At 40.6% G+C, this 24,008-nt stretch overlaps 1 protein-coding gene across 1 annotated transcript in view; it reads left to right on the forward strand.

Annotated features, from left to right (window-relative positions):
* The window catches only part of SPTBN5 (spectrin beta, non-erythrocytic 5), a 98,190-nt gene that overhangs the window by 40,701 nt on the left and 33,481 nt on the right, over positions 1-24,008 (forward strand). The window contains exons 33-40 of the mRNA XM_082057449.1: positions 449-652; positions 1,843-1,992; positions 13,980-14,084; positions 15,032-15,217; positions 19,201-19,356; positions 19,986-20,177; positions 20,805-20,900; positions 23,581-23,699. Of these exons, the coding sequence (XP_081913575.1) occupies positions 449-652; positions 1,843-1,992; positions 13,980-14,084; positions 15,032-15,217; positions 19,201-19,356; positions 19,986-20,177; positions 20,805-20,900; positions 23,581-23,699 (1,208 nt within the window). The remainder of the gene's footprint in view (positions 1-448; positions 653-1,842; positions 1,993-13,979; positions 14,085-15,031; positions 15,218-19,200; positions 19,357-19,985; positions 20,178-20,804; positions 20,901-23,580; positions 23,700-24,008) is intronic.

Raw genomic sequence — 24,008 nt, forward strand, 5'->3', positions numbered from 1 at the left:
TCTAGTTCTTTGCAGTAAAAGAGCATTTTTCTTCAGCACTTAACTATACATAGCAGTTTTTTAAAATACACTTAAAGACTAAAAGACCATTTACCACCTCAGAATTAAACCAACTAATGCAAACACAATTAAACTATAACAAAACTTAATTAATCATCCCATATAATCCCTGGTGCAGCCCCTTGCAGTAAATGTTTACATTACTTTGATTATGATACTACAAAACATGAATGATTTAACACAGTATGTAGAAATTCCTGCAGTCATGTTTTCCACCCTTGTTAAAATTCATAGAAGTACTCTAAGCCCTAATACAATATTTTCTTTCTTATCTGTGATTTTATCTACCCATGATTCACTTGAAGCTAAGCAGTTAGCCTATGATTTTCCTGTCTAATAACCCAAGCTTGAGCTCTAACCCAAACTTTCACGTTTTCTTGGGTTCCAGGTATGGGACTATTTCTCATGGACAGCAGAAATAATAAGGGAAATGAGAGCCAAGGAGACTGTTCGGGACATATCTACTAGCAGCCTGAGACTTACCCAGCATCAACAGCTACTGGCAGAGATTGAAGCACGAGAAGAGAAATATAATAATGTCGTACAGCTAGGAGCGTCACTCTTGCAAGATAAGGAAATAGAACCAAAAGAGGTAATTGAAACTTATTTGAGCTCAGTCATTCACATTCAGCTACTCAACACCAGTGTAACTATCATTCGATACCATATTGTGCTGTACATATAAAAACGCATGTTTACACTTACACATGTCCAAATGCATGACCTACATTTGCTCCTGTGTTACCTAGCTTGGGCACGAAAACATCTGTTCCATTTCCTACCTCAGCAGTAATGAGTGTTGGCATCTCCTGAGGGCCCGCTGCAGCAAAGCTGGGCTTGTTCAAGAAGTTCACTATGTTCTGAGCAAACATAGTGAACTTTCTGAACTGGGTTTTCACACAAGTACTATGCTTCACCATACCAGACCAGGCTGGATAAGAACCTATCAACCAAAGAATGAAAACATTCAAATATATGAGAAAGTTTAAAGATTAAAGCATTTTATATAGTAATGAATTATGCTGGTATATTTAACTCCCCAGAAATGGAAGATGAAAATCAAAATGGCAGTTTACTCAAGAGAAATAGCCTCTACGATTCTCACAGCATTATTTCTTTTGTAGTACCTACTGGTTTATTTCTCCCCTGACAATCCATTACCATGTCTCTTGAATACCTTCAGAAAACTGCAGAGTTCATGCAAATTATTCTCCCATTTGTTGAATATTGCAATGTATTACTATAGTAACTAGAAATCTTCTTGACTGTAAAGCCTTTTGCCAGTATTAAAATGTAGGAAAAAAAAATATTTATAGAAGGCCTGTGGATATATACACAGAGTTTGGAAGATGACATTACATGAAGTCTAACATTGAGGAATGTATTCACTGATTAGGAGAATATGCTATGTTGATAACTTATTTAAGTATCTATCCCATCCCAATTTGAAGTGCTATAATTGCACTGCTATGACTAAAGATAATGGGGAATTAGGATGGGATTCTAGAAGGTACACATGAGAAATAGTTATCTTTCTTTGCTCTTGGTTTGGACTGCTGTGTATGCTCTAAGAAGCACTCCTCCGTTCCTGAAATGAGGCACCTCTGATTATTTCCGTGCCCAAATGTAAGTGCTAGAACTTGTTCTACTTTTTTGTTTGATAATTTTGTTGCAATTTAAGGGGCTTATCCACCACTTCACTTAAGCCTTTCTCCTCCCACCTTACCCTGGTCAATGGGGTATAAAAACCGACATGAGTTTCTCATTGGAAATTATGTTCAGATTCAGCAGAAGCTACAGGCTCTGTTGGAAGAGAAGGAAAATGTATACACTGAATGGAAACAGAAGAAGGAGTGGCTGGAGAAAATACACAAAGAACAAATGTTCTACAAGGACTGGGATCACCTGGACATGCTCCTGCATTCACAGGAGGTATGTGAATTATAAACTTGATATAAGCAGTTAAGCTCTTCAAGCATTTGAACTCTTACAAACTTGAAGGGTCACTACTGTTCACCTACAGTTTAAGATCCTTGGGTCTGTGTATATACAAGAAACTCTTTTTATTGTTTTATTGTGGAATCACTTGGGGGCTGCAGTAATGTACAAGAACCCCCTTTCTTATGGGGCTTAAATGCAGAACCAGAAACAAAAACATGATCCTTGCCTGAAAGATAATACATTGCAAATAAACATAAGAGCTGATAGATAAGAGTCACATCAGAAGAGGGAGACAACTTCCAGTATTTGTCAGCTTTACAAACAGATTGCAGCATACCAGCTGCTTAATCACTGTCAAATTGTTCTGTTGACTTCAGAGACAATGGAAATTGTAAAGAGGGCTTGAATTACTTTGCATGTGTTGCTGGTAACCTCACCCCAGGCTGAGGGTTAGTGCTAGGGAAATGCCACTAGTGGTAAATGAATGTTGGCCATGTGAGTTAATGGCCAACCAAAGAAAAAGGAACTGATCTCTTAGTTCTGCAAGGGAGTTGGTAGCAGTGTGGAGAACAACTATGAAATAATTTGGTTGTAAGGAATATTAGTTTCTGTTTAATGCAGTAGGAAAAGATGAGCAAGTGAAAAAAAACCCTTTCATGAAAAGAAAGGGCTGGTAATTGATGCAAAGCGACAGAAGAATGTTCTTGTTATCATTTTGCAGCCCTTGAAATACATTTTTTTTTCACCAATATTAAATTATCTTCTGTCTTTCTTGCGTTTTCCTGGATTTGTGGAACTACTTAAAAAGGTTCCAGCTTGAGGTCTGACATTTGCTATTACAAAACTGCAGAATTCAGAAGTCTTTTCCAGTCATTCTGTGTTATTTCTTAGATTGATCGATTGCTGTAACTGGGCTGAGACTTGGCATGCAAAGTTGAAGGTTGCCAAACTGAAGGGTTGAAGCAAAGCTGAAGGAGGTTGTACCTCTGGGTCATTTCTCATTAAGGAAAAATAATTCTTAATTCTCCAAGACCACTGTCAGCATAATATAATGGCCCTTGGTCTGTGTTGAGCTCTGTTTTCCACCAGTGCTTTGCCACTGGCACTAAATCTTTGGAAAAATGACCCTGAGCTGTGCCATGCAGTGATACTTAACCTTTTGGGAAACATGAGCTTGGAGCCTTCTGCTACTCATTCCTTGAAGGAAATGCATATCTTCATAACTCCCTACAATTGGCACCCTTGGCAATGGCCTGAATTCTGAGTTTGTGCTGAAACATGAAACTGAGAGAGTTTCAGCTAGGTTCAGGTTTCTGGAGTAAAATATTACATAGTTGTGCCCGTTATAAAATTGTATTTGTTGTTTAATCAGTAAATGACACAATTTGCGTTATATCTACCTCAAGTCCCTACGCAGCAGTGATACATCATTTCTAAGCTCCTGCATGAGGAGCATCATCAGGGAAAATGTAAACTCTACAAAATTTTGTATTCTTTCTCTTTTCATGAAATGGAGATCAGCCAACACGCAAAGACGCTGTGACTACAGCATCTGCTTTACTGTATGTACCTCAGAGGTAAATGTAGGAAATGTAGGAAGCTATTACAGGCTAGTGTTTCTTCTTGCCCCTGAGCCATGAGTCATGGTTGCAGAAGGCTATATCACACTTACATGGAAGGGTTTGCACCTAGCAATTTCAGGATGCCCCCAGCACATTCTGTACAGGTAAACTGTACTGCACATTACTCCTTTATTCAGATGAACTTGCCATTGCCAAATGCTGTGAGGTAGACTGCCACAAAATGGGGGTGGATGTTCATCCCAGACAGGGTAAATTCTCTTGATAGCATCTCACCACAGCACTTGTCTCTACCACTGGTTTCTTCAGTCAAAACAAAGCCTGAGAATGATGGATGTGACCTTGAGGACCATGAAGGGCAGTTCTGTTATCAGAATTTTTTTCTTGTAGTATTTTCCCTATGACCTTTTAAGGAGCCTGGTATTCAATTGTTCTCACTATGAGTGTTTAGAAAGTGAAACAGAGAAGTGTGGATACTTGGCTGTCACTCCCAGCCTCCCTTCACACAGATGGCATTTTATGGTCAGAGAGGAAGACAAAGAAATAAGCAGAGGGGTGTAATGACAAGCTGGTCTTTTCCATGCAGGCACAGTCATCATATGCTCTTATTGTCCTTTCACTACCCTCTGCATCTGATTTTTTTTTTTTTTTAAGAAGTTGAAAAGAACCCTTTAGCTATAGAAAGAAGGTTCATAAAGGTTTTTCTTTCTCATTTTTGCTTATACTTAATACTCAATAGGTTACAACTGATTGAAGAACTGTTGCTTTTGTGAGAGGTCCGTGCATGTGAAGAATTACAGTTGCATGCTTACAGAGTTACAGTTATAAAATAGAAAAGTGGGTCATCATGGTGTGACCATATAGACAAATGTCTCTGATATTGTAGCTAGTGCCCAAGTATCTACCTGCAACCTACCAAGGAGGTTACAGGCCACCATGGATTTCTAAATTGGTCATTTGGATATCGCAGTCAGCCATATGTCTTCTGTATCACTGACATAGGCCATACCATCACTAAGCTACCATAATGCCTAAAAAAGGCTGTTATAGATTAGTGCTCACATTTAATCCAGAAAATGTATAAGCACTGTTAGGCGGGAAGAAGAGACACTGAATTTGTTCATATCCAAGGATGCAGACAAACAGATTTTCAACGAGCTGTGAGCATTGAGGATGAATTTCAACTCTTTCTACTCTGAATGCACCAATTAAGCAAATGCTGTGAACAGCTTTCCTTTCAGGAACTATAAGCTTTCCTCCATCATGATGACTCACTCCTGTGTTGTCTATTCTTGTCATCTTGGATTTAACCCACAGCTGACACTGAGCAAAAGTACCGTGTAGAAAAGGCAAGCTGCCCAGGAACGTCAGCTTTCCTCAGAGCTAAAGAGTATCGGTGAAAGCACATCTCAGGTGTACTTCACAAATTTCTCTGCTGACTGCTCATTTTAAATCATATTTTGCTGTGTCTAAGTTACTGATTTGACACCTCGCGATGTTGGCAATCACTTCAATGTCCAGAGTGGTGTAAGTCCACAGTGAGTATAAATACAGAATGATGCAGGTTTAAGCTATGTTTCTATATAAAATAAACTGTACCTTTGAAGAATTTATGGCATTAAATCAATAAAGAAAGCAAATAATTGCAAGAAGAGGATCATTTGCTGCTGTTCATGGAAGAACAGGAAGAAATTTACCTTCTTACTGGATTCTAGTCCTTCATTAGTATTCAGTGCATCAGCCTGGCCCTGAATAGAAATGGCAACATTGTTCTCATTCCTCTACAGCTTTAATTCCTATATTCCCAGAATATCCCCCACTGCTTTTGTTCTCTCACCTCTAAGTGTGATCATTTTTAAATGAGTTAGTCCTGTACTGCAGGACTCCCATCTAAATGAGGGAGAAATAGAGGCAACTGCAAAGCTGTCTTTTGCAGCTGCCGCCATCTGCCTTACGGATCAGTATATACAATTTGACAGTGAACTGAGATTCCTTAGTCGCAATTTGTATTTTACTTCTCTGCTTTTGAAGAACAATTGGAAGAGGAATCTATTCCTTTTGGATGGAGCTCTGTTACTACTATATGGAGTTAAAATGTGGCTGCACAGTGACGCAGACTCTGCTCCCTGGGAAGACAGGCAGGAGAGTAAGAAAGCAGCCTTTCCAAGTGCATTTTCGAAAAGTATTCAGACAAGACATCAATTGAAGACTCCCAAACCACTTTCCCAATGGGAATATTGTCATTTGCTGCTTTCAGAAGGGACAAAAGCAAACACATATTCAAAAAATATTCCTATCAGGCAAACAAATATAAGCAATCTTTCCACCCCTTGTGTTTCTTCTGACTAGTGTTTGAGGCAAAACTCAGTCATGTGCATTTTGCTTTGCACATCTGCAAAATATGGAACAGGGGAGGGAAGAAGGCAACAGAGGAGTGTTTTAAACTAAGAACTGCTACTGGGAGCCGCTCTCTCATTCGCTGTCTGTGCCAGTGTGGCAGGTTTGACTTTATGCCAGCATCTTATATTACATCCAAGTTACTTAAACCTTTGAGGAGTTTCTGCAGAATTTAGTCTAGGATTGTTATATGCTAAAGAAAAAAGAGCATATATGGAAAAAATAGGCAAATATCTATCTTATTAATTTTTAAAAATTTTTAATTCAGCTGTGTGCCATTGCATGGAACTCTTGTCGGAAACTCTTTTAAGACCTGCAAACTGAGATCTTGCCATTTGGAGTGCAGACAAGCAAGAGCTGAAAAAGAGAAGGAAGAAAAAAATCATTTTTGTTTTGAGCAGAAGCAGTGGCCAGTACACTCTGCTCCATTTTAACCTTTTCACGGCAGCAGATGCATTGCTCAGGTTAGCTGCTTTCCTCTTTTTCACAGATGAAATAACACTGAGTTTGCAGGCTGTCTCTGGCAGGCGTTTTTGGCTCCCTCCTACTCTGTCTGCAGTCTCACTGTCAGAACACTCAGGGAGCAGAGCCTCATGCTCCGTAATTTATCTTTCTGCCCATCCCACACTCATATCACTTTGCAGATGTGACAGGCGGTGGTAGCAGTATTAGAAGAGCTGTGCATTTCTATTTTGAATGTGGATTTTTTCAGTTTATATTTTTTTTCCTGGAGAATGTTTATTCATCCCTCATTCCTTCACTTCAGAAGAAGAATGGAAATTTCCACTGCCAAAGGAAAAAGGATTAGGAATTGGTTTTAAAAAGAAGGGGAAAGGCAAGCTTCTGTGGCTTTGATTTTTACATTGTTAAGGACTACGCTTCAGAATGTCATGCAGGGACCATCACTGCAAACTTTCATCTGCAACCTATGTCTCCACCATGGAAGTGATGCTGTCTTCCAGCAGAATGAGCCCACCTCCTCTGTTTGAATCTGCTGTGCAGGACAGGCCTTTTCAAAAGATGCCAGCATCAGCGTGGCATCCTCCCAGCGGTCAATCGGTTGCAGAGCTTGCTCCAGGAACTGCCAGCTCACCACCAAACAGTGTGTCATCTGGAGCTTACTGCTCAAGGCTAGATGTTGTTCTGGCACACACAGACCGGAGGAAGTGTTTCAGGAGTGCTGATCACTGTGTCAGTCCTTCTGATGAGACATCCAGGTGTTCCAGTCCTCCAAGGGACTCTCAAGGCCATTGGTATGGGGGTTCTGACACTCAGTCCACATCTTCATCTTGCAAGAAATATTCCAAAAGAGAAAAAATTGTTCATCACATTTCTCCTGAAAAAAATGATCCCTTGAAGCTTGCCGTATCTTTGCCCTCTGATGTCCATCACTGCAAAGCTCCACCAAGCTGGACTTCACGCCTAGACATTGATCTGTCTGCTATTCCAGATGTTTCTACACTCCACAGCAAAAATCTACATGCATCCCTGGAACCTTGTGATTCTGGCTGTAGCCAATGCAATGTCCAAATGCCAGACCTCCATGCTTCAATGAAGCTTTACATTTCAACTTGCAGCTTGATGATAAAGCCTTTTCAAGCAGATTCTCCTGGAAGCAGTCGTGCTTATTCAAGTCTGCTCATGCCACAATTAGAGAAGGTGGCTGAAACTCCAGCTGATCTTCCAACAGGATCCCAGAAACCAAAACAAGGCTTCCCTTCAGGTGGGTCTCCAGCCCTTCAAATCACAAGATTTCATGTGACTTCCTCTAAGTATCCTGGCCTGCCCCAGCAAACTCTCTCCAGAGATATATGGCTGTCACCAGCTGTGCTGACTAGAAGAGAAAATCCAGCTACTGGGAATGAGGTCGCAAGCAAGGATTTAAATCCAGAACTGATTGTCTTTCAGAACCACCCTTCATCTAGGCCAGAGTTTAGGAAGACTCCATGTGATGGTGTAACACCTGCACACCACAAGGTTTCCAAAATCACCCTGATACTTGCCACCCCTTGGACTGCTATGCCTATCCAGGTGGTAAGAGAATTTAGAAGGAGTCCAAGTCCAACAATCTTTACCAAAACACATGATTCAGATATTGATGGTCCACCCTTTCACTCCGTGGAGATTGGGCCTGGCCTTTCCTTATCAGTGAATCCAATTTGCTGCTCAGGATTGCTTTCTAGCCATTGGGCAAGATCTGGCTTAAGAACTTCCCAGGAAACATGCCCTCTAAAAAGTGTGTGCCCTGACAACCTTTTGACAAACATACCAGCTCACACCATGTCTTCAACTCATGGTGCATGGTGTCCGTCTATCGCTGTCAACATTACGCCCTTTGGATCTGGGAGGAGAGTGGTGAAGATTTCTATTCCATTCTAGGAACATTTGCAAAGAGTTGTTTTGTGTTAATCAAGCCGCATGGATTTCTTTATATATGCTTCTTGCCATATTCCCACTCCCTAGAGATGACTTATGGGACAATCAGAAAGCTACTTGTGTTCTGCTGTCACCAAGGCTGCAGCTACAGCTTGATCCATCCTAAATGAAGCTGAGCACTCTGATCTGATCAAGCACTTAACAAGTGTTTTAACTATTAGAGTATTCTTGTCATCATGACATGCTCAGTGCTATGCATGTGCTTACAGATTTTGCATAATTGGGCCATAGTGCTCAGCACTTGGAAGGTTCAAAACTTCAGAGCCAAGAACTGGTTTTCTTCTCTGCTAGTCTGTCTGGGACCTCGGACAAATCCTCAGTGTAGCTTTTCTTGTATTTTTCTGTTTCGCTGTTGTCATTTTCTTACTTGTCAGATTATGCTAGATTTCTACATGTTTAATTCCTGGTTTTGTGACTTTTAAAAGTAATACTTGTTTTCAAAACCCAAAGTATTTAAGTGGGAAGAAATAACTTTTTTCTCTGCATTAGAAGAAGAGAGGTACCACCCTTCCCTGAGGGACATGAAGGGAATTTAGTCTCCATAGCATCTCAAATTTGGATATCACAGCAAAGTTTCTAGTAGAGAAACTATGAGGAAGTTAAGAGAAATTTAGTCTGCCTTCAGACAAATGTTTCATAAGTAAACACTTTGATGATGATGATGTACGAGCGTAGGATTCTGGTCTAACACTTAAAGGATACTTAAAGGATAAGGGTCAAGATTGCAAATTTTGAAGAAGGAGGGGATAGATGGGAGGAAGGGATCATAGCAGTTATGGGAAAAAAAAACCACTGACTTCTGTGGTTTTCCCATATACATTTCCAATACCAGATAATTATATTCTTATGCCAATGAGAGAGTATGGACTGGAAGGGGAAAGGAAATTTTAAATACATTTAAAATATGAATTTTGCATCTAGATTGCGAGGTCAAGGGCTAATAATACGGTGATTTCATTATGGTAAAAAGATGTATGTATTTTTTTTATAAACTACTGTGTTTTATTCCACTTCTGGTATGATACTTTTCATTTTACTGTAATCAAGCATAATACAACGTATTTGTGAAACATATATAATCACAGTATTAAGCACATTTATTTACTTTGCTAACACAAACTTAATTTTTTTTCATTAATTCTTTTTTGTATTTACTTTTATCAGAAGTCAGTCAAATCAAACTTTGTTGTTACCTATCTGGACAAAAAATTTGGACTCGATTACATGCTTTCAGTGAAGACATTTGGAACTGGGGGTAATTCTGGCTTTTAGTACATGCTTAGAGCTGAAAGATTTTCAGTGGAATTCCAACAACCTCAGTAGCAAGCCCAGCACAGGTAGTGGGGGGCAAAGTCTGTGGAGCTTGTTGTAATATGAAGAGCTGAAGCAGGATAATGGAGTGGATTTGCACAAATACTTTAAATAATATTTCTTCTAGAGAAATAAAAATGAGACTTCTTGGAAGACAAATTTCTGCTGGGACTGTGTCAGCTTCCAATGTGTATAAATGTGAAGTCATGACGTCCAGAGAGCATAGTTATTCTAATGACTAAAATGTTTCATTCAGTATTTCTCCAAAAGCTAGAGCTGGCCTGTGCTGTCACATAAGTGTGCATGTGGTACTTTTTTTATTTAAAATGAACCTTTTTTTTAACTGGACTTTGCATTTAGTTCTGCATTAACTTGTATGTAAGAGGTCTTATGACAGTGTGGTTAAAAATATGCAATGAGCTCAGGAATAGCAAAAAACTCCAGTTAAGTAGGGTTAAAACCTCTGTCTCTGTGCTTTGTATTGTTAATAACTTGGCTATTTGTTACGTGCTCTATTGCAAATCTCAAAAAGGCCCAAGTCCATTTTGTGGTTTTAGGCGTCTTTGCAAGTCTTCATTTGCATTGCATAGTGAGTGGTCAAGGCTTTGTTTCTTTTTGTGGCTGAGCATTAAATTCCTGATAATGGGCCATGATTTGTAACAGAAACAAACTTGAAATAAAGCTTATACCTGCTGTGGGACACCCTTCAGGTTACGTGAGGGGAGCCATGCAGTGGTTTGTATTTGAAATCAACACGTCTCATTCAAAGCAGGAATTTGGGGACCTGTCTAAAAATATGCCCTAAAGTGATGTAATTGGCCTCAGGCCAGCATTGTGGTGTGGGAGCCAGTTTCCATTCTGCTTTCAGATTGTTGTAACAAATGCTTAAATGAAAAAAATGTTGCGGTTCTGATTCTAGCAATTGTTGTCATAGGATTTCTGCTTAGAAGACAAATGGGACGTCTTTACCCCACCAGTTCTCCAAGTAACGCTGTTAGTGCTATCAGTGCTGCTTTCTTCTAAGCACATTGCCGTCGCTGCTCCTGTCATGTGCACAGCCAATTTGCTTTTACACCAATTTTCTTTTTGTGCACCAGTTTTCTTTCTCACCTGGGTTCCCAAAAGCATTTGCATGGCCTTCTACTTAGAGGACCTGTTCCAAAGCTTTCCGAAGTCAGGAGGACTTTTTTGGACTGCTCTTAGAGCTGAAGGGATGGGGCTTTGGATGCTCGGTGTTATTTGTGTGCAGTGATTTTCAGTGGGAGCAAGGCGCTGAGCACTCCAGTGGCAGCTGCTTGTGACTCACCGTCCCACACCCCTGCTCTCAGATAATCTCTGGTCTCTTCTTATAAAGAAAGTAACCATCTTTAACAGTAGATGTCTCTTACCTCTTTATTCCACCACAGATGTATGAGGACAAGAACTAATGGCTGAACATTTCTTCAGATATCACAGAGTTTGCAGTTTCACTGCTAACAATTACTAAATACAGGTCCTGGAGTGATATGTGGAAAATTATGTGAATTTTCTATTTCCTCAGGTAAATCTTTTTTGACCAAAAAAGGTAGATAATCCACAAAATATGACAGAAAAGCTACAATGTTTTAAAAGTAGCATTTAAAACACCAAAACACAGATGCAGCATGTGGCTCTATGTTTGTGTACCCTGAACAGAAGTTAGATTCAGCCGATAACTTTTTATTTCAGTGTTAGTAATGGCACTGTAAATATGAAGGGTAATTATAAGTGGTTTAACAAAGTACTAGAGTATACAGACCTGGAGTCCACACATGTGGAGATCATTCTCCACAAGAGCAAACCAAATCCAAAAACACTCCAAACAAACAAACAAACAAACACAAAACAACCAAACAAAAAACCCAACACAACAAAACTAAAAAACCCTGTCATAATTCCATACACTTGATGAGGAGGATAGATCAAAATATTAAAGTTTGAATGACAGAATCTCTTCCGATACTTGACGTGGATTAATATAGAGCAGTTTGAACATCTGGCCTGGGTATTATATTTTTCTGTATTTTTCTGTATATGCAAAATATTCCTTTCATTAAATCCCCCCCCCCCCCCCCCCAGAAAAAAAAGGGAACCAGAAAGTCAGGCCAAGTCTGTCTGTCAGTCTTCTTAGCTACAGCTGCCAAAGAGAGCCAAGTGGTGGCAGGAGTAACAAGGTCCATTGACCAGCTGGAGATCAAAGTGACAAAGTGAGGTAATGACTGAAATCTGGGGTCTCTCCAGGAAGATGAGGGCAGGGCTCAGACATCCTCCAAAACAGCTTGGACAGAGCTGGGACCAGGGCTGAGCCTCAGAGGGACCCCTGGGTGGGAGAAGGGGGACTGTCCTGGGGATGTTCAGGGCTACCAGAGCCTGTTGGTGCACTCTGACCCTGACAAATAGGTGTGGATTCCCATGCACTTGCCTGGGAAGTCTCTCCTTCAGAATATGCCTTGAATCATCCAGTACTTCTATACAGACAATGAACATTGCTCATTTTCTCAAGTAACTGCTGAAGAATATATTTTCTCTCCGCTAAAAACCACCCGCTCAGCCCACTATAGAACTTTAATGTTTTTCAAAGCATGAGACGTATCTCCAGATGTTATTTTTCATGTGCACATCTATGGTTTTAAGGCACAGATTTACCTATGTTCTTTACCAACCCTCTTCTGAAACTATTAGCAGTTGTGTTATTTCACTGATTCTATTATGTTTCTTTCCCGCCTCTTAATTCTTTCACACCGTATCACTGATCTCAAATCTTCTTCCATCTCTGCTAATAGCACTTTCACCAGGTAGAGTTACTAGTTGGAATTTCTCATCTTTCTCCAAATACTTAAAATTCCATGAGCTCACAGAATGGATTACACAGTGCTATGTCCCAACTAATAAATGCGGTCCCTCGTAGCAGCCTGAACTCCACAAGTCTGTCAGGTCATATTCACTCCACTGTGAACCCTGTCCACAGGTCATTTTTACTTATGTCACAACAGGGCATTTGGGGTTTTTGTCCTGCTGTTGTCTCATCATTGAATAAGAGAAGAAACTGTGGGAAATTAAATCCACTGGAAAAGAATATACTCCTACCGGCCTGCAGAAAAGCTTCATTTTTTTTTCTTTATAATAGATAACCACATTTTTATATTCTTTTGCATTTGACAAAAACTGAACTTAACAGAATGCATGAGAGAAGTAATTGGGCAGTCAGTTTTCTTAACACCAGGAAAGAGTCAAGAAACAGAGATCAGTTTCCATAAAGCTGCATTTGTTATTTTAGGCTTAAGTCCTTGGGCATTAGAGACTGACAAGACAGACAATAAATAAAATGAACACAGGGAATTTGGAAAGATGGCTTGAAAAAAATAACAGAAGTAATGTACTTGGTATAGGTGCAAGTTGTGACATTTTTCAGTGATAATCAGCTGCATAAATACAGGATGGGGACAAGCTGGTCTGATAGCAGCTCTTCTGAAAAGTTTCTGGAAGCTTATAGTAGATTGCAAGGTGAACTTGGGTTCATGGTATTGTGTAAAAGATAAGCACCATACACAGATACATGCGGAAGATATACAGCTTGGAACGTGCACATAAGCTCTCTGCTGTCTTCATTACCTTCACCCTGGCAGCCTTATTCCTTATTGCCACTTACGGTATCAAGTATTAGGAACCCTGTTTCAAAATTAGTACATGTGGAGAAAACCCAGAAGAGGTTGAAGCAAATATAAAAGGAATTATCTCCTTTCTGTGATGAAAAGGGCAGTATGTGATGAGGTGAAGTGGTAGCAATGCATTTTCAGGCTAAATGTTTTTAAAACCTAGCTAATGGTAAAGGTAATGAAGCACTGGAATAAATTGCCCAGGGAGGCTGCAAAGTCTCTGTTACTGGAAGTCTTCCAAGAAGGAATCACACAGACATCGGTTAGACACGACAGTGGTGATTTTGCTTTGGATTACAAGGATGGCTTAGACCTCTGGAATTCACTGCCAGCCTTGTGACTTAGTGATTGCGATAAGCAGCGATGGGTCCCTTTCCTAAGCTGGACCTGCTAATGTGTCTCTTTCTTGCTTAAGACCTTGGAGCTGTACTATTTAATTTTCAGTTTCAGTTGCCTTGTGTTCCTTTTTTTTCTCTCTGAACTATACTCTCAACTGCAATGTTAATACCTCTTCTCACATTTATTAATCATGTTTATGTGATAATTAATCCACTGAGAAAAATATTTAACTTTTTTATAGATCTATTTGAAAAGCAGTGATCTCGGAAGCTCTGTGGATGAAGTAGAGCAACTAATAAGGAAACATGAGGCTTTTGAGAAGGTTCTGGCATCACAGGATGAGAAGGTACAAAAATCAACAAACATTCTACTAACCCACAAGCTAGAATGTTTTTTATTTTTTTAATTTAATATGGCAACACATGAAATTGCTGGCAGGTGTGACATGCCTGATATGCTTGAACCAAAGAGAAAAAGAGGAAGCTTGGTGAAATAAGAGGCAGAACAGTGGAGAACAAATGTTAAACACTCCATGCCCAAGTTCTGCCTGTATTCTCTTGCAGTAGACAGGAAAACCACTTAGTAAGTTGAATAGTGAGACTTATCAGAAGAAATATTTAAAGCAGACCATATTGTGTGTACGCATATCAGAAGTTTCTGCTTTTTTCATTAAAAAAAATCAGCAGCTTTCAAAGCAAGTCTAATTATTTACATATTTGTACATTATTGTCTAATTATTTACATATACATTTGCTATACAATGTCTGTATCAAATTGGCTAACCTCTTTGCACCTTTGGAATAGATGCTGCATTGCACATCTACATGTAAAGGAACTTGCCTGGCTGGTGGCCACTGCTGAAATTCACCCAGGCTGGGGCAAAACTGAAACCTGGGGCAGGATTCCCCAGGAGGAATGAGCTCCCAGAACCCATGCCAGCTCCCTGCCAGGCTGATTGCTCATGTTGAAAGCTACCTTCCAACACCTGATTTCCACAAAGCAATGAAATCTGGGAGATCGTGGATGTCAGGCTTGCTCCATGATTCCTTGCACTAGATGATCAGTGGCAGAGGGACTCCTGGCAGTACAGCTTTAGTTCGTTTAAGTAGTCGGGGTGCTCTACAGACACCAATGACAAGGACATCATAGATGTAACATGCAACTTGTCCCTGCTATTCCTGGCTCATTCCAGAAAAAAAATGTAATCTTTTAGGTATGGAAAGGAGCCTGGGTTTTGTGTCTTTCACACCACTTGGAAGCATAGAAGTCATTTCAGATTTGTTGCCTCCTCAGATGATGTCTCTTCAAGAACAGGCAAGCAGTCTGGAAAAGTCTGGTGGACTGGAAGGGCTGAAGATCCAGCAGAAACTGAATGCCATTCAGGAGAGGAAGCAGCAGATCAAGAATCTGTCTCAGAGTAGGAGGGAGAAGCTGCAGACCGCGCTTCTTCTGGCACTTTTCTACCAGAACTTGGAAGAGGTAAGAGGGTTTTGGACTGGGATGGGGGTAGAAGGCAGAGGATGAGGTGCTTGCCCTTGCCAAAGGATTGATGATCTACTCTGACATGGCAACTCCTGTTCTACCACACGCAAAGGGGTAAGTGCCCCAATGCCATTGCTGTTACTATACCAACGTTGTGGCATTGTGCCCATTACAGCCACTTTACACATCAGGAGCTCTACTAAAATAAAACAAATAAAAGGAAAACTTCCAGCTACTACCTTAGGTTTCCTTTGGTGGGAAAGAAAAGATATTTCAAATCAGGGTGAATACAAAGTGGAAAGCATTGTGGCAAGGATGCCAAGCTTTACTACTGACTGTTCACTGAAGGCCTTGAAAACAGTGCTGTAACTTAGCATAGCTCTTCAGCTGCTGTGGACTGGTCTCTGCAGAATATGTTCATCTTTGTCTCCTGTTCTGGCCTTAGTCCTGTAACTGAGTACCTCTGCTCCTGGCACTACTGTTGGAAAGAAATAATAGGACAGTCCTTCAAAGGGTGGCACAATGTGCGTGACTAAAAAATGTGCTAGCATCCCGTGTGCTGGCATAAACAACAACACACAGGCCTAGAGAGATATTTGCAAACACTCTTAGTGGGCTGGTATGCACCCCTTCTGCTGCTGCATCCCATGCAACATTCTGCATGGTTTAAAGAAAAACTGCAGGTGCTTGTCGCATCCCAGCCATGAAAAAGACACATGACCAGACGCAGGTCAAATTATGATTGTCACCAAAGTTGAATGAATGCCTGTAACACAGCTTCTGCTGACAACTAACTTTTTTTTCTTTTTTAAGAGTAATCTAAGAAACAAATGGCTGCTAAAATTCAATTTACAGCACAATATATTTGGAACTCCTCTCTGCCCCACCAAAATAATCAAACATTTGAATACCCTCTTCTTGCCCACACTAAAGAGCCAGAGCTGCACACTGTTTCATTTTGTTTGATTGTTTGTTTGTTTAAAAATCTTCATCAGGAAGTATTTACACAGCCAAATATTAGCTCGTATTATTTGGCTATACTTTTTCCATCACATTAACCAGTCCGCTGGTAATGGCCAGTCCACCTTGTGGACTAGCAGAGGGGAGTGAGTGGAGTGGACAGTGCATTGCATGGTGCTAACATTTTCAAAAGAACGATGTAACTCTGATAGAAAGGTCACAGAACTGCTAAATTCCTCTTTGACAGAGAAACTGTCAATGCCCTCCTAGTGATACAATCAACCCAATAGGTAGGAGTAATTACACATTTCTTCTCATCTCTCTGTAACTGTCAAATCAGTGCTTGGGCTGGGGTCCCCCTTCATTCTTGAATACCACAGTTGTAGGAAAGGATCTAGCCCTGTATGGAATGATTGAATCATTTTGGTTGGAAAAGACCTTTAAGATCATCAAGCCCAACCATTAACCTAGCACTGTGAAGTCCACCCCCACCAGGAGTTCTATAGGGAGTTTTTGCTCTCAAAGTACCTACTCATTTACCTCACTAATCTAAATTAATTGCCTGCTGCTGTAGAACGTGAATGCCACCAAGGAATTATTAAAAAAAAAAAAAATAGTGATCACTGTCATCATTTGATCATTTGAAGTCTCCTAGTTACTCTCTAGAAGCAATGACACAGAGAGATACACACATCAGTACAAAGACAACACAGTCTGTGATCACTGATGAGAGGATGGAGAGCTCAACATCATGTGGTCTGCTTAGAAGGCTGGCTGCTGCAGTTCGTACCCTTTGCAGGACATTGGACTTTGTGTTTTCTGCACAAAACCCACAACAACTAATTCAGGAGATCACATGCAGCTCACAAAATATGACACAGTCCCTGGCAGTAGGAATAAGGTGCTTTTCTAGTTCCAAAGTGAGATAGACTTATAGACTATCCTATGGTCACAAAGTCTGTACCTCAGTGATAACATGGAAGGCAAATTACCTGGTTGCTCATGTATAAATATGTTTATTTATTTAAGTTATTGCAGAAGAAAGACCATAAAGTTGAAAGTTTTGACTTCTAAAGCTGGTTCTGAGTTTTAACGATGACTCTGAAATTTTCTCGTCATATTAGTGTCACTTAATTTTTCTTCCACCCTCCATACAAGAGAATAAAAAACACTTCTTTATCTCAGAGGAGTGAGAGAATTAGTTCTCTCTAAATGTCTTGAAAAGTCACATCCCTTTATATGCTTTAAACATGTGTTATTAAAAATAAGTGTCATTTACAAAAAGTTTGTGCTCTTGAGTTACAGTAATTGATATTTTGAAAATGTAGGTTTCTAAATTGATAGTGCCCACGTTTTTTATGAGTCCCAACAAAACAAGACTAGTCCCATGTGCCTGCACTGAGCATAAGACTAGTCTTGCTGTTGTTTTCAATAAAGTGAAAATGCCTGTCCAGACAACCATAAATCTTTCCATGGAAAAATCTTGGGACAACAGATCAGCCTTGCTTCACACCTGAATGTAGACATGAGGCTCACTCTCCAGAGCCATCCTAAGTAAGCCTTAAAATAAACCAAGCCACTAAGAGTGCAGATGTGATTATTTTTTTTTTAATGCCTTTGTTCAGTCTGCTGTTAAGCCATTGCTTATTAAGTAGGAGAGAAATCTGCCTTTAAGTGGCTGTATACAGGGGGATTCATTTGTTTCTCATCCTAACTGTAGGGATGAGCCTCTCCCATATGAATGAGAAGTCAGTTAAGTGACATTAAAGTGTTAATGTGTGGCTGGGTAATGGGAGAAGGTCCTAGCTTGTGAGGAGGGTGTCAGAAATTAAAACAGCAGATGACAGTGTGCTGTCCTGGGCAACCTTGACATCAGGGTCCTGTTTGAGTCTTTAACTGTGCTTTGGAGAGGAACTCTTTCTGCAGAGCATGCTGCTAGTGAAAGCTATTTCTGTTATTGTTTATAGAATTTCAGCAGCTGAAGCAACACTTCAAATCATTAATTAACTGAGAAAATCCTCCAGCTGTCAAGTCTGCTGTGCATGTAGCACAGTTCCACAAGGACAGCCAAGATGCTTTGAAAATGATAAAGCTGGCTTCAATTTGCTATTCTTGTGTTGTCAAAACATTAGGTTACTTCAGTGGTCTGAGGACAACAGGATCAGTTACAACTTATGTCAAATTTTCAGTTCTTAGTGTATTGACAGATAGAAAATGTTTCCTTCAGTGCTAAAGCTTAGCAGACTTTAAAGGAAATTGTGGAAACCTCACTATCCTTTTGTCAATTTTATTCTGCATATATTTAAATCCCCTCAAAAATAATTTCCTAAGAGAAACACATAACCCTTGCTTTGTTAGTCCTCATGGTTCTCTTGGTTGTCTGAATCCAATGTTCCTGACTAGACTTTTTTGACTTTTATGAAGTGTAAAAGCAAATAGAGTTGTATCTGCCTTCAAATAATCTGAGTAGTGCTTGGCCCCATCAGTAAGGCTTTATTTGCTTTGCATTTTCCATTTAGGCCTCACAACATCACTGAGATCAGGAAATGTTAGTGCTGGTTTATATGTGAGGCACGTGAGAATTCTTAAGAACCTTAACCCAGTTTACAGATAGGTCAATGACAAAGATAGGAGATGGAAGTCAGAGCCCTAAATCCAAGGCACAGCTGTCATAATCTCATTTTAAATATGTCTACCATGTCAAGGCTGTATATCTGCTCAATAATTCTCTATATCTAGTACAGAATATTGTAAAATCTGTTTACAGTTTGTGATAAAATCTGGGATATTCAAGGAATTTTTCATTATACTTGTGGTCAGATAAAAATTATTTTCATTCCTACCTACTTTTATTTCCTAGCAAGTAGAATAGTTCAGAAACTGGAGACCCACCTTGGCTGTCAGCTCCCAGCTCAGTCTGGCTCACCCAGGCCTAGGCAGGTGCATAGAACAATGACATGTCCTGGGAGGAGGCCCCAGGATGGATGTCATGCTAACTCTGATGCCTCACACTGCTGCAGGCAGAAGACTGGATCAGTGAGCGCACACAGAAGCTGGAGGATCCTTCCATACAAGACCTCAGCAATCTGCAGGACAAAATGAAGCTGCTGCAGAAACATCAGGTCTTTGAGGCAGAGATTCTGGCAAATGAAGAAATCATCACAGCTGTTAATAAGGTAATTCACTCTGATAGTGTTTTTACAGGTTATTGCTGGTTATCCAAAGGAGGACGGATAGATGGAATGAAAAGGAAGAATAGTTTCTCCACCACTTCTATATCAATCATCCTACTTGTGTGACAAGAACCCAGTTGCTATACTATGGAAATGTAATCCTGTTAATTTACAACAAAGAGGTTTGTTAATTACTCTATCCAAGAAACTTCTGTCTTTCCGTATTGCCTGAATAGGAAGATATCACTGACTTCTTCCTTGCCTGAGGTGATTACTCCCACAAAAGATAAATAGGATTTTATGCCCAATTTGCAAACATTCTTGTAGAAACTGGGTGAATCACATAACTGAAGGGTGCGATCATCTGTAATACCTCTTTTCATGCTCCCACTTCGTGAATGTCATTCTTAGCAAGGAAATATTCAAATCCCAGTGTTCATGTTTCCCTCCAGACATAAAAACTTTCCAGCTGAGCAGTATCAGTTGGGCAGTAAGGATTTATAGTAGTAATTTATTGTGCAGTCCAGGTTAGGGAAGTGAGAAGAATCCTTCTACAGAGGTCATGTAATGTGGTAATCACATTAAAAATCGATGGCAATGTTGATCTCTAATTTCTTATTTTGAATATGAAGAAAGGAGAAGCCCTGTTATCAAGAGGCCACCCAAAATCAGGAGAGATCCGTCATCGAGTCCGCATGCTTCAGGAGCGTTGGGAGAAGTTGAAGAGAGCTGTTGCTGCCCGTGGAAAGATGCTGGAGGACAGCCGGGACTTCCTGGAATTTCTCCAGAAGGTGGACCAGGTGGAAGCGTGGATCAGGGAGAAGGTAAATGAATTATTGCATTTAACCCAAGCAGCATACTAGAGACTTGCTATTTAGCAGTGAACTTCTGATAAATGTGTCATCTTCCAGGACTACTTCTTAGTGTCTCTCGCCTGGAAGAATCATAACATGTTCCAGAAACAATATGAAAGGAATAATTCAACAAATTCTGTAGTGTTTCCGTGCTGGAATCTGTTGTATAGTATTGGCAATGTGTTTTCATGTAAAATGTGAACACAGAGAGATTATGATTATTGGTGGTCGTCTCATGTGTCTCTATCAAGAAAGAAATGAAAGCAGACTAGAATGGAAGAGACGGAAGCATTTGGCAACTGGTACTCACTCTCCTTGTGTATCAAATCTGAAAGTTTCTCTTTGTGAGAGTGAAGTGTCACTTGATCCACTAAGTTTTCATTCAGAGGTTGCTTCCATAATCAGTAATAGGTTGGAGAGGGAGGTGGGGCTAAGTCTTATAATTATCTAAAGATCAGAAGAGACTACTTCAGAAGGTGTAGGTCAGCGATTTACAGACACATCGTAGAACTGCTTGCATCAGCACAAGCATTGGGACGTGCTGTGTTCTTGTTCTCTTAGTCTGAATGTTTGCCTGTCTGCTGCTTATTTCACCAGGAAGTCATGATTAATGTAGGTGATGTGGGAAACGACTATGAACACTGCCTGCAGCTCATGAAAAAGCTGAATGAGTTCCGTGGAGCAACATCAGGGGTAAGAGGTGTTTTCCATGCACGTTCCTTGTGTGGCTGTAAGCAGCATTTACAGTTTCAGGCCAGCAATATATCCAGGTAGCAAATACAGTTCCTATACCTTGAGGAGGTGAAAGATCAGGGGGTACAAAGCATTACCATTTTATAAGCCATTAAAATAGGTAGAATTTTCCCTTATTGTGCCTTCTGCTTTGGTAATGTCTAAACAGAGCTGTCAGGCATTCAAGACACAACCTAAAATTTAGAACTGGATTGCATTACATGACTGGATAGCTGGCTGTTGTGAGCCTGAATTTGAGCAACTTTCCAGTTTGATTCATGCACGCCACAAGTCACAGTGAGTTCCACCCAAAGGTGAATTAAAAATGGTTGTTTCAACTATGATTGTTTGAATCTGAAAGTTTGTCTTGTCCATGAAAAAGCCTGTAGAAAATAAATCACCGCTTTCTTCACTTCCCTCCTTTATTTCTGCCTTCCCTTCCTCCTGAGGATCAGTCAGGTTTCTCATATTCCTTCATCCAAATGAAGCACATATATTTGGTGGACTTTGTTTATACAACACATATGGTAGGTCATGAATCATAACATTAATAATCAAACATTTAGTAAAATAGAGCAATGGTTTACACTTTGGATAGCAGCCATGTGACAAGACAACTGCGCAGTTCACCTTTCTGTGCTGAGGCCTCTGACCCTCTTTTGTGGTGCTGAGTTGTGCCAGCTGCCTCTCTTGCCCCCTGTGATATGTGCTGATCTGGACTCCAAACCTTGGAAATGCTGGACATCAGGCTCTACCACAAGGACCTCCTTGTAATGTGCTTCAGCTCCCACCGTGAGAGCTGTGAGGCCATTGAGGGGATGCATTTGCAGCAGGCTCTTGTTCTCTCTGTTTGTGTGAACTGCCACAGGTGTGGACTAACAGGTCTGAGTGTCACACAGGAAAGATTACCGTGCTGATTTGCTAGTCTGGAAGCTGTGAGGAAGGTCTGGAAAGAGGTATATTAGGATGTTGTGAGTGAGGCTTACTCTAATGATCTCTCCTAATATACTTTATTTTTTGTTTGCCTGTTATTTTGTTGCCAATTCCTGTTGTGGCAGCTACCATCTATTTCTGTTGCCTAATAGAGAAGGAGACAGTCCTTTTTTGTGCAAAGTACTAGTATAGATATCCCTGACACATGGGAGAAAACCCTGAGCTCCCCTTTCCAGAGGCCAGCAGAATTTCTTGTGACAGTGCATTAACACTGGATTTGGGTAGAGAGCCAAAATACTCAAGCTTCAGGAGGAGGGAATGACTGAAGAGACCTTCATTGGCCTGTCAGTCCTCACCAGCTGAACTGTGAGCTAAAGGTTGGAGCAAGGACTCTGCTACAGGTTGTACCAGCCAAAAGGAGGATGACAAAAGAGACAGAAATAACCCAGTGTGCCAGTCAGCATGGGGAACTTTTGGCCTTAGATACTCTCAGCTTGTAGCCACCCCTCCTGCATCACTCTGAACATAACTCCTACAGAAAAAGGCTGGGACAGTGGTGCCCTCAGAGCTGATGCTTAAGTTATGCAATTTTTCATAGGGTGATGCAAACCAAAGCGGGCTGATGCTGGCACAGAGTGTGCATCTCTCCAGTCTAGGTTTCCCAAGTAGACCAGTCTGAGATTGGGGTAGGGAGCTATCATCCTGCATTAATGGCTGCAATATTTTCTACTCATATTCTTTTACATTGTGCTGCTATTATTTCCCAGGAGAAGAGATTTCAGGGTTTCTGAAGACTATCTGACTCTCTGCTGGTTTGTCTTGTTTGCCTTATGGCTGTGTGTAAGAGTAAAGCACATATGGAAGCATGCACATTGGTATGCATGTAGCACAAATAAAATACAAATGGAGTCAATACTTCTATTACCAGTGTGCTGACGTCTTGCAGCTGTGCTTCTACTACACCAGTGATTAATGTCTCCCTGCCATGCTTGTGATTTATTGGCCTTAGAAAAACAGAGAGTGGTTTTGAATCTTGGAGCCACGCATAGTGTTTGCCATCTGTCAGGCTCCAAAAGAAAAAAATAGTCCAGACTGAATGTGCAGTCTGCAAATATTATTCTTTCTATGGTATGTTCATAGGAAGCAAGTTGCCTGGAAAACTTAGCATACCTTTTAAAATGCAGTGATCTTGCTTTAGAAGAAAACGCAATGGCATGAGTTGTCTAAGTTTCTCAAGGCTGTACAGATTTTAAGCCTGTGGTCCACAGTACAGCAGACACATCTGGGCAGAAGCCTATCTCAAAAAAGATAAGCCTGAGAGCCACAAGTCACTACCTGTTTGACAGAGGAACAATCTGCCATAGATCAACTCTTCCACAGCAGCCACCTAGGTAACCAGCAACTGCAACTATGTTTCTTCAACCACAGAGCCCCTGCTGGAATGTCTGACTTAGAAATGAAGCTCTGAGGGTCCTCATCTAGACCTATAGTCATTGCTGTACCTATAGTCATTAATGTTCTTTCTTGCCTTTACTGTCTTCTCATCAGGGACTGGTAACCCCAGCAGTTGTAGTAGAGTAAACCCCATGTGTCTGATATGTTTGGTAATGAGGTAAAACTCTTGCTGCTGTTGTTTTTCACATCTCAGTGGAAAACTCAGTCACAAGCATTTTGAACACATACCTTTGTTTCTTTTCTCACTTTGCAGGAGACAACAGTTGATGATGCTCACATCAGGGCTATCAATGCCCTGGCCATGAAACTGGAGAGACAGAACAAGGAAGAGACAAAGACAATATATGAGCGCCGGAAGCAGCTCAATGAGAAGTGAGTATGCTTTTAAGACTTCTGTGTAAAGCAAAAACAAGGAAGAAAGATTATGTGTCTTAAATTGACATAAATGGAGGAATTGCAATGCATTTTTTCTTTTTAACATCATGACTACCAAACATGAGGCAGTGGAGTTGCCTTCAAGATTCTCAGAGCAGTTAGCAGAAGGATTTCTATTCCAGCAGAGCCGAAGTCATGTTTTTAGCCTTGGAGGCAAACAGGCTGTTCCAGAGGACTTTACATACTAGATCCACGAGGCTAAGACACTTCCATCCGTTCACATAGTCATACTGGTGAAGTGCGTAT

Source organism: Streptopelia decaocto, assembly GCF_964273445.1.
Source record: "Streptopelia decaocto genome assembly, chromosome: 7".
Classification (NCBI taxonomy): Eukaryota; Metazoa; Chordata; class Aves; order Columbiformes; family Columbidae; genus Streptopelia; species Streptopelia decaocto.